At 42.8% G+C, this 17,036-nt stretch overlaps 2 protein-coding genes across 4 annotated transcripts in view; both read left to right on the top strand.

The window, feature by feature from the left end:
* Positions 1 to 3,316, top strand: part of mtcl1 (microtubule crosslinking factor 1) — a 34,670-nt gene extending 31,354 nt beyond the window's left edge. For 2 of the 3 annotated variants that reach the window (XM_058061538.2, XM_058061537.2), the window contains one exon: positions 1,817 to 3,316. In XM_058061538.2, coding sequence (XP_057917521.2) covers positions 1,817 to 2,011 — 195 coding nt within the window. In that variant the 3' untranslated portion in view covers positions 2,012 to 3,316. The remainder of the gene's footprint in view (positions 1 to 1,816) is intronic. The other variant, XM_058061539.2, reaches the window with a different exon arrangement.
* Positions 3,317 to 6,092: 2,776 nt separating this feature from the next.
* polr3e (polymerase (RNA) III (DNA directed) polypeptide E) lies at positions 6,093 to 16,612 on the top strand. The gene is made up of 21 exons (XM_058061541.2): positions 6,093 to 6,258; positions 6,931 to 7,007; positions 7,093 to 7,143; positions 7,224 to 7,301; positions 7,363 to 7,478; positions 7,558 to 7,640; positions 10,222 to 10,329; positions 10,417 to 10,466; positions 10,573 to 10,692; positions 10,767 to 10,852; positions 10,920 to 10,964; positions 11,037 to 11,128; positions 11,647 to 11,767; positions 11,837 to 11,918; positions 11,993 to 12,052; positions 12,123 to 12,280; positions 12,350 to 12,411; positions 12,488 to 12,939; positions 15,768 to 15,845; positions 15,908 to 16,030; positions 16,099 to 16,612. The coding sequence occupies exons 2-21, from the start codon at positions 6,969 to 6,971 to the stop codon at positions 16,153 to 16,155; spliced, it is 2,061 nt and encodes a 686-aa protein (XP_057917524.2). The 5' UTR covers positions 6,093 to 6,258; positions 6,931 to 6,968; the 3' UTR covers positions 16,156 to 16,612.
* The last annotated feature ends 424 nt before the right edge of the window (positions 16,613 to 17,036 follow it).

The following is a 17,036-nucleotide window of genomic DNA, read 5'->3' as shown; positions in this document are numbered from 1 at the left end:
TCCTGGAGTGGCCCAGCCAGAGTCCAAACTTGAATCCGATCGAACATCTCTGGAGAGATCTGAAAATGGCTGTGCACAGACGTCTCCCATCCAACCTGATGGAGCTTGAGAGTTATTGCAAAGAAGAATGGGCAAAACTGCCTAAAGATAGGTGTGCTAAACTTGTGGGATCATATTCAAAAAGACTTGAGGCTGTAATTGCTGCCAAAGGTGGATCAACAAAGTATTAAGCAAAGGCTGTGAATACTTATGTAAATGTGATTTTTTTGTTTTCTATTTTTAATAAATTCAAAACATGTCAAAAAAAAAATTTTCACATTGTCATAATGGAGTATTTTGTGTAGAATTTTGAGGTAAGAGATTAATTTAATTCAGTTTGGAATGAGGCTGTAACATGACAAAATGTAGAAAAAGTGAAGCGCTGTGAATACTTTCCGGATGCACTGTATGTACAACAGTACATAACCTGCACGTACACAGTGTCCATTCGACACACAGTTCAGGTATTATGTGTGGAGTTTGCATGCTCTCCGTGTGTTCGCTGTGTGTGCACAGTCCAAAAACATCCATGCTAGGTTCATTGGTGACTCCAAATTGTCCATAGGTATGAATGTGAGTGTGAATGGTTGTTTGTCTATATGTGCCCTGTGATTGGCTGGCGACCAGTCCAGGGTGTACCCCGTCTCTCGCTCGAAGACAGCTGGGATAGGCTCCAGCACAACCCATCGATCGTCGTAACGATAAGCGGTAGAAAATGAATGAATGTTGACTATTGTACTCATAGTTTGCAGTGGTATTTGTAATATGGTCCCATAAAGTGTGTAAATAGTCAGTATGGTCCTTTAAAGCTTACAAACTAAGCTCATGCAGTTAGCATTCATCCTCATTATTGTTATTTTGGCATTTTGGGATATTTATCTCAAATATATGGAGCAGTAAACAGGAGCAGACTCCTGTTCCTTGTGACAGGTTGTGAGTTGCTTCCAGGTTTTTTTTGGGGGGGGGGGACCAAACGTTTTGACGTATTGTGTGGTTTTCTTTAATTATTCCCAAATTTATCCACACACTTCCTCTTCCAGTTCCCTCACCATGCACTGTGGCACTAACAAGACCTTTGTGATGGACACCAATTCTCATCTTGCTTCTTTGTGATCTTTTAACTCTATTGAGCACACTTACGGGGAAAATCCACCTTAAGACACACCACTGGGCTTTCTGACGCCTTCCTAAAGTCAAATTATGACTTATCAAATATTGGGAAATTCACAATTTGTTGCAAAACTAGTACTTTTAAAAAGATTAAATCTATATTATAGAGTACTGCAATATTGAACCCATGCAGTGTTTTAAGGTGGATTTTTTTCCTTTAAAGCAGAAGCATTGTGGATCATGTTTGTGTCTTTTGTGACTTCTGTGTGCATGATCCGTGCTGTGTTGTTAATTCTGTTTGACTGGTCAGACTGGCCACTGCGGGTGCCAGCATACACCCAACATGTTCACTGCAACCTCTAAAGTTTGTTTACTGCTCAGATTCCTCAGATTTGCAAAATGCACTTCTTGACATGCTAAAGAAATCCAGAGCCCAAAATGTCACGTTGTGAAAGGTTGCATCGCGAGAGAAGGGTGGGTTCTATCATATAGTCGCTTTTACTGCAAATGTTGATGTCAACATCAAGCTAGCAGAAGGGTTTGGAGGGGGAGGAGTGAGCCATGTGCCAAAAAAAACATCAGTTTGAAGAGGCCTGAATTTCAGCTCTTTCATCCTCTCATGAGCTCTGCCCTCCCCATTACTGACTGACAGTCTTGTCGCCGACAGGATCTGCCTCGCTCTCCGGTGGCTCCACCTCTGGACTCCTGCTTCCTGAGGCCGGCCCGCCCAGCCAACCGCCGCCCCCCCTCTCGCTGGGCCAACGTCTCACCACCCTCCTCTTCCACCTCCAGGAGGAGTTTCTCCTTCCCGCTACCGGGATGTCGCCGAAGCAGCATCGTGGAAGGCGAAGAGCTGGCGTGATGATGATCCTCTACCTCTGATGCCAACGCTAACACAACCCACCAAGCCACCCCCCACCCCCCTACCCCCGAAAAAAACAAAAACAAGGGGGGGTCACCTGAGAAACACCAGCTGACCCTTTGGGGAAAAAAACTGAACTTCTTGGTAGAAGAACCTGGAACGTACTGTAGTCATTATCATCATCATTATGAAGAACAAAAGTACACATCTCACATTTCCATCAAAGGTGCCTCATCCATCTATGTCCATCATATGCCCACCGTGGTATGTCCATCATGGTATGTCCATGTCCATCATGGTATGTACATCATGTCTGCAATATGTCCATCATGTCTGCAATATGGCCATCATGGTAAGTCCATCATGTCTGCAATATGTCCATCATGGTATGTCCATCATGTCTCCCATATGTCCATCATGGTATGTCCATCATGGTATGTCCATCATGTCTCCCATATGTCCGTCATGGTATGCCCATCATGTCTGCAATATGTCCATCATGTCTGCAATATGTCCATCATGGTATGTCCATGTCCATCATATCTCCCATATGTCCATCATGGTATGTCCATGTCCATCATATCTCCCATATGTCCATCATGGTATTTCCATGCTCATCATTATCTCCCATATGTCCATCATGGTATGTCCATGTCCATCATATCTCCCATATGTCCATCATGGTATGTCCATGTCCATCCTATATCCCATATGTCCATCATGGTATGTCCATGTCCATCGTGTCTGCAATATGTCCCTCATGGTATGTCCATCATGGTATGTCCATCATGTCTACCATATGTCCATCATGGTATGTCCATCATGTCAATGTGTAGGCCTGTCACGATAATTAATAAACCAATTAATCAAACGCTAAAAGTAAATAATTTTTCTGGTCTTGATAAATTGACATGTGCACACATGTTTGTTTTCTTCTCTCAAGTCTAATTCATGAAGATTGAAGAGAGAAGAATGAAAAGAGATGATGAGTGAACCCTCCTCTCGGCCATTCAGCCTCTTTGTCCCAGTAGTTGGAGGAGGGGCTGTTAGTGAGTTGACACCCAGAGTTCAAGTCGTTAGCACAAGTTAGCGTCAGACATCGTTATTGCGCAATGTTCATATTGTGCAATTTTCTTTACAGAGACTTGATACTCCAGTTTATGGATTTTATTGTTGCGTGTGCTTTGTGAGTGGTTTTTCCCTCCTAATCAAGACAGGGTCTGTTTTTATTGTTTTTGGTCCAGGTCCAGGGTGTCCTGCCTGGGATAGGCTCCAGCATACCCACGACCCTTGTGAGGATAATCGACATAGTTATGATTGGGATTTTTATTTAAGTGCAATTTTTGTCATTAATATCCACAATATTCTGTCGGACAATTATTGTCCAACAAAATGTGTTATCATGACAGACCTATCCATGTCCATCACGTCTATGATATGGCCACATGTGTGTGCGTCCATTTTTTACTTGAATGTTACATCTTGTCACCCAAATGAAAGAAAACTTCTGCCTTTTGCTCCGAAGCAGAGACAGTTGATGTCATGTTTTTCTCGTTCCCAAATGTTAACGTTTGTGTATTTTCTCTCAGTGTGTTTCGTTGAATGTCGGGGTTGGTAAACAAAGACGGGTGAAGACGATGTTGTGCATCTTTGAAGGCAGTTGTCCAACTATCTGTCCAATATCTGCATGCCTTTGGCGACACTAGCACTTTAGTGCACGTACAAATGAGCGCTAGTCACTATTATTATATTATAAAACCTGTTTCTTGCTGTGTTTTTATAGTCGACTGCACCTGTCAAGATGTCTTTGTACACTCGACTTCTGTTGGATGTGATCTTTCTTTGTTTCGGCAAGGAAAACATCAAAAAAAGAATGTTTTAGATGAGAATCTACGTCCAAACAATCTACTATAGTGTGATGTGAAAACTCAATGGTAATTAAACATGAATGTGTATTTACACTACATGCATCTCTTATGGTAAGAGTGGATTACATCTTAGGATTTATTCGAGTGGGGGCCATCAGACACACAATGTGAGTAAGAAGATTGTGTCCTGCTGGGGGAAGTCAAATCCTCTTGCATCATTGGTGTATTACCTGAAATGTCACGCAACAGCAATAAACCTTGTGGTTTAGGGTTGGGTTAGGCTTAGGATTTATTGTGTATTATTTGTGGTAGTGTTTGTTATTTGGATTTGGGTAGGTAGGTACCAACCTTCCCTTGAAGAATGGACATCCCCTGTTTAGACACAAAATGATGCATCTCGTATTGCGCTGACAAGGGATGAACTTTGTCCTTTATTACCTTAAGAATCAAAACTTCAAAACAATCGATCCCAGTGTGTCTAATCACCCACCTTTCAATCTCATCAGACATCATTGTTTACACCAGGGGTTCACATTTTTTGTTGCTCTGCTGCTGCATGTCTGTCGTCTGTTTCAGTCTACGCTGCTCCCTGCAGAGGAGGAGCCATCCAGAGGCCGCCTCCAAGAGGGAGGGCCCACATAGTAAGCTGGTTGTCTTCACCAGCTTAGTGCCAGATTGTTCCCTGCGACTGTCCCCTGCTTTACCCAGCTACCTCCAGCAGTGGTTACTATTGCTTGTGATGAGGTTAAATTCCTGCCTAATCGTTCAGCAGCACATTTTGTTATGTTTTTTGGTCCTGCTTGGTTTTTAGCAGAACTTTTATTTCTTGTAGTTTTTCCATTGCGTGAGTTTTCTTCAAAGTATCATAGTGTATTTGTATTTATTCCATTTTCACAGGAAGCACGAAATACAAAGAAATACAGCTATAGGTGCAGATTCTGGAAGATCTAGAAAGCTTTCTGTGCTGGTTATTGTGTGTAGCTGCTCTATAGGAGTCCACAACTCAATAAAAAGGGCTGAAAATTAGCATAATAGATCCCCTTCAAGGATGAACTGGCGGTTCGAGATGATACTACTTCATTGGCTGTAGTTTTTGACCACGCCATTCGCCTGGATAATTGCCTGAGGTAACAGGACCACGAGCAAGCCGAGGAAGAGATACCTCTACATTGATCTCACGGCCGATATTGAGATTGATGTTCCACGACCCATGATGGCTTCCAGCGGCCCACAGTCTGTATTTACTTCTCTGTTCTCTTCTATTCATCTGACACCATGACTATAGTTTGGGTTCTGTGCAATTATGTCCCTTCCCTTCTGATTAACATATGACAAAAAAAATGCCTGTGTATCCCATTAATTTTGTGTACTGCTTGTTAGTCCTCAATGTGATGGAGCCTACTCCAGCCATCTTTGTGCAAATGGTGGGGTGCAGTGTGGACTGGTAACAAAACAAATCTGTCACTTTCATTTGTTTGAATTAGTTAAGAAATTGAGTAGCTAACAGATAAAGAATGAGGTGGAATAAGAAGTTGTAAGAGGAAGAAGAGTAAATAGTAAAATTCACACAGGTTTGTGCGGCACGGCGGTCTAGTGGTTAGCGCGCAGAGACCAGGAGACCAGGGCTCCGGTTTCCTCCCACATTCCAAAAACATGCTAGGTTAATTGACCACTCCATATTGTCCATAGGTATGAATGTGAGTGGGAATGGTTGTTTGTCTATATGTGCCCTGTGATTGGCTGGCGACCAGTCCAGCCTCTCGCCCGAAGACAGCTGGGATAGGCTCCAGCACCCCCCGCGACCCTCGTGAGGAAAAAGCGGTAGAAAGTGAATGAATGAATGAATGAATGAACACAGGTTCGTTAAATGGTCCATGTTACATAATCCAGTACAGTAGGTGGCGCTATGCACCTTTGAAGTCATGGTTGCGCCCGCCATTAAACTAAACGAAGTAGAAATGGCGCTGATTGGGTGAGAAAGTTGTCTATGTTGGAATCAAGGATGTTGATTGGTCCAAAGCACCGGAAGAAAATATTAATCAAGGGGGACTATCAGTATCCAAGTGTGGCGCTCAGGCTGCAGTCTTTTCTAAGGTGTGGGTTTGAATCCCAGAGTATTTCATAAATCATTGCAATAAAACGTATAACATGATATATTCAATGTGGTAATTACTAACAAAGTCGCTGAAAAAAAACAATCCAGCGCCCAACTAATGAGTCTTTTTCGCTATGCATTGTGGGCACGGCCTCTGTCTCACGTGTGTGTGAATCCGAGTTAACATGGTAGTCCTCACTTCATGTGTGCTAGCCCGACTTCGACTGCACTTCCCCGGACAGCCGACACGACGATGAGCTCCAACCGCTCGGCAGCGTGTACAGGTGATGCCAACCTTCGTTGTGGGGTTATTCAGGACAACTACACGCTTACAGCTAGGCCCAGTTATTTTAACCGGCATGTGTTATCAAAGCTAGGTATGGGTTATGCTATGCTAGTCGGCGAGCACCGGCTACTTTCGTGTTGGCTAACTTCGTCACTCAGACGTTTTTTAATTCTACTTATTAGTTGTTTTTTTCATACCGGACAGTTCATTTGATCACGTATATAGTGTGGTATTGGTAAAACGTTTGCCGTAGTAGCTGAGTTTCACGCAGGCCCGGGACACATTGATGGTGCTAACTTGCTAGTCAAGCTAACGCCACTCGAAAGGTGGCAAAAATGGTTTGAAATGCGTCCAAAATAAACTGTAATGGATGCCAGACGGGGATGACCGCTCACATTATTCGGGTTAAAGTGTTTACATTCGGCGTGAAGCAGTGCTGTCGGTGATAAATAATTACACGGTCTTGCATCACCTGTTTGACATCATGTGGTTTTACCTGCTTCTGTCAGCATCAAATGGTACAGTCACATCATCTTTGACCCAGGACTTTACAATACAGTGTGTGTTTTGGGGGACGAAATATTCATTCATTCATTTTCCAAGCTTTTTCCTCACTGTTCACAACAAATGTAAAGACTGCCATTATAACGGTTTGTTGTTTTTTTTAAAGGTGGAATTCTGCTGCTAGGCTTCCTTTATCACTAAAACATGGCCAGCGGGGATGATGATGACCCCGTTATTGAGGAGGTAGGTGTTAGCAGATTCATTTATCAGGCATCTGTGATAACTACAATCTGACACTTGTTGATCTTTGCTCCCCCTCTTCACTTAGATTGATGTGTATCTTGCCAAAAGCCTGGCAGAAAAGCTTTATCTATTTCAGGTCAGTGTGTGTTACTGCCTTGTACTCTGTGCAAATGAGCTGTCGCTTGTATCTTTCAAATTTGTGTTCTCCTAACGCAGTACCCTGTGCGACCGTCCACTATGAACTATGACAACGTGCAACATTTATCTGCGAAAATCAAACCCAAGCAGCAGAGGGTAAGGAAACCGTTGACTTCTTTAAAGTTTAGACTAAGTTTATCATTTAATTTTCTTCCAGGTGGAGCTGCAGATGGCCATGGACACCACTAGCCCAAACTACTGTCGCAGTAAGGGCGAGCAGATAGCCCTCAATGTGGATGGCACCACCTATGAGGAAGGCAACACATATTCAGTGTACATGGAACCTTATTCATTTGAAAAAGTACCACATTTAAAGTTGCTTGGCACTGACAGGGATGTTCTTTTTCTGTAGGAAAATGATGGACAACCAGACGTTCTCATCCATCCAGGCCACCACCAACACCTCCAGATATGCTGCTGCTGTGTTCCGGAAAGGTGTCGACTATTATCTTATTATTGTACTAAACGGAGTAAGAAAATCTAGAGTATTTTGTGCACAATTTTGGTGGGGGGGGGACTGCATCATTTAGAAGTGAAATCTTTAATTATTAATTAGTTAATATCAGCATTTTAGCTTTTCTTTACACATGATGCCTTTTTGCTCAATTTGTAATTTTTTTTTTATTTCGACAAATATTAATGTGTGGGAAAACACTGGTGTTGACATGTTTATATGATATTGCCTGAGATCTCAAAAATAGTCTAAAATGTACTATTAATTTTGAATTTTTTTTTACATAAAAAAGGAAAGTCTACTTTTAATTGTATTTTTTTGGGTGCCATTTTATATGCAAAAGATAATTAATTTTAATTTTGAATAATTTTTTTCCCCTACAGTTTTTTTGTAAATTGCAAAAGCAACATTAGCGACATCTGGTGGAAAAAGGGAAGTCAAAGCAATCTGTCACTGAAAGGAGTGAACCACAAGTCGCCTTTCCATATGCACCTTGGTGATTATTATATACACAACCTTACCCCAAAATAACTCGTCAAAGTTATGACTGCCACCAATCCATTTTGCTGTGATGTATGACGCTTCAAACATCATTGGTCGCGTGATTTTTGTAGAACGATACAAGCTCAGACGCACTAGTTTGAAGCATTACATGGTAATGGTCTGATTTTATTTGAACATGCATACAGGTTACAATGATACAGTGGTGTGAAAAAGTATCTGAACCTTTTGGAATTTCTCACATTTCTGCATCAAATCACCATCAAATGTGATCTGATCTTTATCAAAATCACACAGATGAAAAAACAGTGTCTACTCTAACTAAAACCACCCAAACATTTATAGGTTTTCATATTTTAATGAGCATAGCATGCAAACAATGACCGAAGGGGGAGAAATAAGTAACTGAACCATCACATGGTTTTGTGGCCCCCCGTTTGGCAGCAATAACTTAAACCAGACACTTCCTGTAGCTGCAGATCAGACTGGCACATCGATCAGGACTAATTTTGGCCCGTTCTTCTTTACAAAACTGATGTAGTTCAGTCAGATTTCTGGGATGTCTGGCATGAATCGCTGTGTTGAGGTCATGCCACAGCATCTCAATGGGGTTCAAGTCTGGACTTTGACTTGGCCACTCCAGAATGTGTATTTTGTTCTTCTGAAACCATTCTGAAGTTGATTTACTTCTGTGTTTTGGATCATTGTCTTGTTGCAGCATCCATCCTCTTTTTAGCTTCAACTGTCTGACAGACGGCCTCAGGTTTTCCTGCAAAACATCCTGAAACTTTTGAATTCATTTTTCCATTAATGATTGCAAGTTGACCAGGCTCTGAGGCAGCAAAACAGCCCCAAACCATGATGCATCCTCCACCATGCTTCACGGTGTTGATGTTGGTGAGCTGTTTCATTTGTCCTCCACACATGACGTTGTGTTCCTCCCAAACAATTAGACTTTGGTTTCATCAGTCCACAAAATATTTTGCCGAAACTTCTGTGGAGTGTCCAAGTGCCTTTTTGCGAACATTAAACGAGCAACAATGCTTTTTTTACAGCAGTGGCTTCCTCCGTCCATCCTCCTATAAACACCATTCTTGGACATTGTTTTACATATAGTTGATGTGTGCACAGAGATATTGGACTGTGCCAGTGATTTCTGTAAGTCTTTAGCAAACACTCTATGGTTCTTTTTTTACCTCTGAGTATTCTGCGCTGAACTTTGGTGTCATCTTTGGTGGACGACCACTCCTTGGGGAGAGAATTAACAGTGCCAAACTCTCTATTTGTAAACAACTTCTCTGACTGTCGATTGATGAACATCCAGACTTTTAGAGATGGTTTTGTATCCTTTCCCAGCTTTATACAAATCAACAATTTTTGATCGCAGGTCTTCAGGCAGCTCTTTTGAGCGAACCATGGTGCACATCAGACAATGCTTCTCATCATGACAATTCTTACCAGGTGTGTGTATTATAGTGGGCAGGGCAGCTATTTGCCACTCATCGGTGATTGGGCACACACCTGACCTAAATTGTTTGGTAAAAATTGGTTTCAATTGCTCTTTAAGTCTCCTTAGGCAGAGGGTTCAGTTATTTAGTCCTCCCCCTTCTGTCATTGTTTGCATGATATCCTCATTAAAATATGAAAACCTATAAATGTTTGGGTGGTTTCAGTTAAGGCAGACACTTTTTTCATCTGTGTGATTTTGACAAAGATCAGATCACATTTGATGGTGATTTTATGCAGATATGTGAGAAATTCCAAAAGATACTTCATACCAGTGTGTGTGTGTGTGTGTGTGTGTATGTATCTATATATATATATACGTATTTAAGGTTGCTCAACCTGTAATTTCACTAGATGGGGCAACTACACTCCAGTCGCTCTTTGATCAGTTAGATATTATGAAAAAACTGATATATTTTTACATATGCTTATGCTTTTTTTATAAAGTCAAAATTGGTATACACTTGGTTCACCAAATAATTAGTACAGATCTTCAGCTGTAATGTTTGAGTATTTTGGTGTCCTGATTGTTTTTGTTGCTGATGTTTGGCGCAGGTGAGCTTCATGTGACACCTCTAACAGGAATCCTGCAAATGAGGCCCAGCTTTGTGTACTTGGACAAGGCTGACAACAAAACCAGAGAGCGGGAAGCGGCCAATGAAGGTTCCCTTTTAGCTGTCCCCTTCATATTTATATATTTATATCTTTTCAACTTTCCTGCAGTCCATCTGATCTCTGTTCTGTGCACAGGTGGAGACTCCTCCCAGGATGAAGCCGAGGAAGAAGCCAAGACCATTTCGGTGACATGCTTGCTCTCACCTCACACACACAAAGAGCTTGTCATTGCACGACGTGCAGAAATAATCTCTATTTTCACCTGGTCTCTGTTCGTTTGCTTGCATCTAGGTGAGGTTTGCTCGTCCTGAGTCGGAGCAGGCACGGCAGAAGAGGATCCAATCGTACGAGTTCCTGCAGAAGAAGCAGGCAGAGGAGCCTTGGATCCAACTGCAGTACCACAGCATGAAGGTATCCATACGTTTACTGTATCCAATAATAACCATAAGAGTTCTCCTTGTAATAGCCATGCTGTTTCCCTCCAGGATGGGCGCTCGGAGCACGAAAGGCAGTATTTGTTCTGCCAGTGTGCGGATGCATCCCAAAACTCAGAACTGGTTAAATCTCCCAGGTGAGTCCATGAGTACACACTGACTGGCTGTTTACTTATTTTGTTGTCGTCCCCCCTCCCCTTGCAGTGAGTATCTGTCAATGCTGATGCCCCCTCTAACGGAAGAAAAAGTGTAAGTTCTATATTTTCTTCGGCTGTGTGATGAAGTTGGTAAGAGAGTCTTTGCTGTTCTTCCCTACATTAGCGTGAAACCCGTTGGCCCCAGCAACGTGCTCTCCATGGCCCAACTGCGCACTCTTCCGCTGGGAGAGCAAATCAAGACGCTGATGAAAAATGGTAGGATAAGACAAAGATTATGGATTTTTTCCCCCTTAGGCTCGAGGGAGGCATATTACTGTTAGAACTGAGGGGGACCTATGATGCGTTTCCCACTGGTCTGTCCTATAAATGTAGTTAGAATGTTGTACTCTCGTGTCAAACGATGCCAGATAATGTTTGCGCATTTGGAAGTGAGCCTTGAAAGACGTTTGAGATGGCTGAAAAGGCGTAAAACCATTCCATTGTGATGTCACAGAGGGGCGGACATCCTTATATATAAACTCTCTGCCCTCCCCCAGGTGCAATGCCTCAAAAGGGAACGCCACATTTGTTTACAATTCTTTAAGACGCCACCATCAGACACAAGGGGTTGGAGTTCCTGATTCCTCACCAGCAAAAGAAATGCATTTTAATCTGCCAATGGCATTTCACACTGGACTATTTAGTGAACATGGGCCAGTATGCACATCTACACATAGCAATGACAAACCGGTAGAGGGTCTGGCATAAAATGGTCTTGTGGTCTCCGTCTGCAGTCAAAGCCATTCAGTTTGCCAACCTAATGGGTCTCCTGGCCTCGGGCACTGATTCCACGGCCGTGCTGCGCTGCATCCAGCAGGTGGCGCTCTTGGTCCAGGGCAACTGGGTGGTGAAGAGGTGAGCGCTGGAGATGCTGAGCTTGTCACAAAGAGCAGTGATTCAGTTTAACGGTTGCTTTTTCCTCAGTGATGTCCTGTACCCTAAAAACACATGCAGCCCTCACAGCGGGGTCCCGGCCGAGGTTCTTTGTCGAGGACGTGACTTTATTGTGAGCAGATGTAATGAAAATGACTTGACGGAGATGCTTGACATGTTTTAACATATTTGTTTGCTCCCGTTCAGATGTGGCGGTTCACTCTGGAGCGCTCCTTGATGAGGAAGGAGGTTGCGGCCATCATCAAAGTAAGGAGAGGCCAAATGGCTCAATAATTCCAATGAAGGCAAACTTGACACTTCCTGGTGTATCTTGCAGCTTCCTCCTGAGGATGTGAAGGAGTTCCTGGAGCAGGTGGCGGTGCCGCGCGTCAACCGGGGTTGGGAGTTCCTGCTGCCCGCCGATGTGGACTTCATCAAGAAGCACGCCGACGTGGCCCACCGCCAGCAGATGCTGTGGCTGGGCATACAGAGCAAGTAGGCGCCACTGATGCTGAAATACTTTTGCCTAGTGGGGAGCGAGATTTAACTTTCTTTGGCTTGAAGGTTGGAGAAGGTCTTCAGCTTCTCGAAGGATGACTTTCTGTCAAAGAACTGCCAGCATCCTGGTAGGTACAGCGATACCACCACAACTACTGCCTGTGCAACTACTGCCCTGTGTTGATGTGTGTTGTCGTGCTGCAGAGGGTGTCCACGTGGGTGGAGACCAGCGCCTGAAGCTGGCCCAGGAGCGTGCTCAGGAGAAGCATCTCTCCCTACAAAAGGAGCTAGATGCCAAGCGCGCCACAAGCATCCATATCAAGCAGGAGCCCCTCGTTGACCACGAGGATGAGTGCATGGACACTTCCTGTCCTTCCTCCTTGGGAGTTCCCAATGGTTCCATCAACGGTTACCCTGCCACTGCTTTGGAGTGCGCCAATGGGGGCAGCCCCTCCAACATGCCCTCCCAGGAGTTGCTGGACTTTGTAAGCACCACCTTCAGGAAGAACCATGTCCTGACACTGAACGAGCTCAAGAGGCTCTTCAGCCTCCACGTGGCATCTATGCCGGCCGGACGCATCCCTTTCGGACCTGTGTCGGACCACCTTCTGCAGGATGCTGTACTGCTCAGCCACTGCAAGCAGATCCTGGTGCCTGTGAGTAGTCAACCAGATACTTGTCGGTTTGTTATGAACACATTTCACACATGGTGGCAGATAAAAAAAAAAAAAAAACTAAATAAATAAATAAAAAGACGAGACCATGTAATGTAATGTGCATGTCAGGTGATGATTTTCAGTGGCGATGATTTTCTTTTTCCTGCACCTTAGCTGAAATCTTTAGAATCCCCAAATGCAGTTTTTTCATTTTCCAGTGTTTGAGTTATGTTTACCTTTTTAGAATTGTTTTTGTTGTTGTCGTAAAGGTAACTTAACCTAATCTAATCAGCTGATATTTGGTGTTAAAAATAACAAAGGTTTACAGTGCTTGTAGAGCAGGGGTGTCCAAAAGGGCCATACAGTCAAAAATGAAAGGATACAACTTTTTATATTTTCTATAGCAACACATATAGATAAGTCATATTTCAGTTTGGTAACAGCAGAAAGGACACGCACCAGCAAATACAAATAGTCAGTGTGGACATTGAAAGGGTGAACGAAAATACATTTCTGGGGATCACAATAGATGAAAATATGAGCTGAAAACCTCATATTACAAATATACAACATAAGGTGGCCAGAAATATTTCAGTATTGAACAAAGCAAAACTTGTTCTCAATCAGAAATCACTCCACACTCTTTATTGCTCTCTGGTTCTACCATATCTTACTTATTGTGTGGAAATATGGGCTAATAACTATAGCGATAACTCGCTAAATGTACTGCAAAAAAGGTCAGTAAGGATAATTCATAATGCCGCCTACAGAGAACATACTAACTCCTTATTTGTAAAACCACAAATACTTAAACTTGCTGATGTAGTTCATCTTCAAACAGCTAAAATAATGCATAAGGCTAAAAATAACCAATTAGCTAAAAATGTCATCCAATACTTCTCTACAAGAGAGGAGAAATATGATCCCAGGGAAGAAGTACATTTGAAACACTTCTATGCTAGGACTATGTTAAAAAGCCATAGCATTTCAGTATGTGGAATCAAACTATGGAATGAATTGAGTAAGGACCTCAAACAATGCACAACGATGAGCCAATTCAAGAAACAACAGTAGTTGATGTTTGCTAAATACTAGGGCTCGACCAAATGGCCGATATTTGTGGCCGATACTGCTTTTGCTCCCTCAATTTATATGAAAAAATGGCAATGGTAACAAATATTCCAGGTCTCAAGTTTAAAGAAATATTTATTGAAATGTAAACACTGAACACAGTAGGATTCAGCTTTCTTAAACACACATTTAAACGGCATTATCAACTTTAAAAGGAGTAAATATTCAACCATGTGCAATACATTTCTGTCAGTTTATCTAGCATCGATGTGATGACTGCTCCTGCATAGTGTGACGCGCAAACCCCCCCCAAATATTCCTTATAAAAGTTATAATAAATATTTATATTAAGTTTATGCTCTGACAACTTTTTTATTTTTTTACAATAGGCTTTATTTTGTCATTTCTGCTGTCCCCCCCCCCCAACTTTTTCAGCTTTCTTCTTGAAATGGTGACTTTATAATATAAAATATATAAAATATTTGTACTTTATTTCTCTTTAGATCACACCTTTTTTCTTATTTTTATTTTATTCATGTAAAATTACTGCAGATTTGTAAATTTTGTTTGGGCTTTGATTAAGGATCGACCAATATATCGGGCCGATATTTGCGCTTTTTCCTTGTACCGGCCGATACGCGCGTGGGTTCGCCGATGTATTTTTTTCCACCGCATGATTTACAGTCAGGCATCACTCGGCGGCAGAGGACCCCGCAACACACGTAGTCACGGTACCCCGCCACCCACTGTTGAATCACATCAAGAGCGCGTTTTTTTAGCAGTTTAAGTCATGGTGTGACAACAAGAAAGCCCAAAAACATCACATACCAACGCAACAGAAGAATAAAAGCACTCTCACTAGTTGAGCAGAACAAGAATGAACAACTATGCAACTTTAAATGCGTGTTGTGTTATGTGTGTGTGCTCTCTCCGAGCACGCACACACACAGAAGGAATTGGAGCAGCCGTGTCTGCTTATGAGAGGTCTTTATCGTACACAACACGAACTTTAATGATGAGAGAAATGTTTTATATATCGTAGTACTAAATTGTGTCAGTGTGATGTGGATGGGGGGGGCGGTGTCACGCTGCGGAGGAGCAGTCATCACATCGATGCTAGATAAATTTAAACTACGACAGAAATGTATTGCACATGGTTGAATATTTATTCCTTTAAAGTTGGTAATGCCGTTTAAATGTGTGTTTAAGAAAGCTGAATCCTACTGTGTTCAGTGTTTACATTTCAATAAATATTTCTTTAAACATGAGACCTGTAATATTTGTTATCATGGTAATTTTTTGAGGGATCAAAAGCAGTATCGGCCACAAATATCGGCAAGCAAAATCGGCCATCGGCTGAGGGTGGTGGGAAAAAAATCAGTATTAGCATCGGCCCCAAAAAAACCATATCGGTCAATCCCTAGTTTTGATAACTGCAAGCAGCAGGTTGGGTTTTTGAGGTCCAGGTTCTGAGCCAAGTCTGGGCTGGGGCGTGGCCACACGCCACATTTTCTTACGCAACTGCCGATTATCGTCCAGGTTAAGCTTGTTTTGTCTGTTGGAGCACTTAAGCTGGCTTGCTACCAGACCTGTGAATAGCCGATCAGTAGTTTGTAGAAAGAAAGCCAAGATGCCCTAGCATTGCCACAAAGGGTCCAATCATATTGCTCTAATGTCATCACTAAGTATCCTGACCTGTCTATGATATGCTGTGACGTGTGAATTCCTACTTTCTGACTGTTTTTGTGTGAATCTAGTTCCCCGCTCTGACCACAGCCTCTGCCGACGAACAGAAGGTGTTTGGTTTATGGGAGACTGGCGAGGACTTTGACAAGGTAACACTAAGTGTACAGTATGTGTGTGTGTAAATAAATGAGTGCCATCTTTTTCCCCACAGTATCGCCACCTTCTCTATGAGCTTTTTAGCAAAAACTACCGTGTAAGGAGGACCACGATCCAAGCCAGACTCACCGAGGAGTTTGGCAACACCTCGAAGGCCGACCTTGACCGTTTGCTTAAGGTGACGCCGCTTAGACGGGCAGGGGGCACGTCACAGTAGCAAACCTTATTGTGTGTGTTTGTGTGCAGGAGTGCTGCAGCAGTAGCGCAGGCATGTGGTACCTGAAAGGAACCATCCAGTCCTGACACACACAGCCCGCCCCATAGGGGCACCCACAGCCCATCAGTGTCCCGAAGGAATGTGCTCAGGATGAGTCACAGCCCGTCGAAGCAGCGAGAGTGAGGATGTCGGTCCACCTGTTTGGAAGAGATTTGACTGAGGGGCTTCACTACTTTTTTTGCTTTTGATGGAACTTTTAGCAGGATGGTGTTCCACGATGAAGACCACACTGCATACATTCTGCAACATCTGATGCGTGTACTGCATCTAGGAAGCACTAAGCCACACCACGACAATATGGAACACTTTTACTCCAAACACATCTACATAGTCTACATAGAACTAGAATAACAAGATATGACACAGCAAGTCCGTACAGAAATGATGTTTTCTTTGTTGGAATGTACATGATGACCTTTTCTTTCTAAGTGTAACATGGAATCAAATCCACTTAGAGACAAAATAAAGAGAGCTTTTCTTTGATCACCTTTTCATCTATCAACTTTTACTGCTATAGCTCTATCCCAAACGATATACATAGAGTATATAGAGGCTTCCATGCCCGAGCAGCTGCATGCAAGCCATACATCACCAAAGCGCCAGATGCTGTGGTATAAAGCAGGCCACCACTGGAGATGTGCTGTTCCATCTGGCCATCTGATGGGCGAGTCTGGGTTTGGAGCTTGCCAGGACAATGGTACATTTGGGACTGCATTGTGCCGAGTGTGAAATTTGCTGTAGGAGGAATTATGGTGTGGTTTTGTTTTTCAGGAGTTGGGCTTGGCCTCTTAGTTCCAGGGAAAGGAACTTCGAATGCTTCAGAATACCAAAACATTGCCCTGATGAAACTTCATCTCGCCACGTATCCAGCACAAGAAGTTACATTAATAGTATGTATTTTCATTAT

Source organism: Doryrhamphus excisus, linkage group LG2 (genome assembly GCF_037039965.1).
Source record: "Doryrhamphus excisus strain RoL-2023G ecotype Guam linkage group LG2, RoL_Dexc_Guam_v1.1, whole genome shotgun sequence".
Taxonomy (NCBI): domain Eukaryota; kingdom Metazoa; phylum Chordata; class Actinopteri; order Syngnathiformes; family Syngnathidae; genus Doryrhamphus; species Doryrhamphus excisus.
Note: the sequence above shows the minus strand (reverse complement) of the source record. Positions and strands in the feature narration are given on the sequence as shown.

What these genes read in the sequence shown, in the direction of transcription:
- polr3e (XM_058061541.2), top strand. Translation starts at nt 6,969, where the DNA reads ATGGCCAGCGGGGATGATGATGACCCCGTTATTGAGGAG. An exon ending in TGCTGCTGTGTTCCGGAAAG is followed by an intron (nt 7,641 to 10,221) that starts GTGTCGACTATT and finishes TGTTTGGCGCAG; the next exon opens with GTGAGCTTCATGTGACACCT. An exon ending in TGCAGTACCACAGCATGAAG is followed by an intron (nt 10,693 to 10,766) that starts GTATCCATACGT and finishes GTTTCCCTCCAG; the next exon opens with GATGGGCGCTCGGAGCACGA.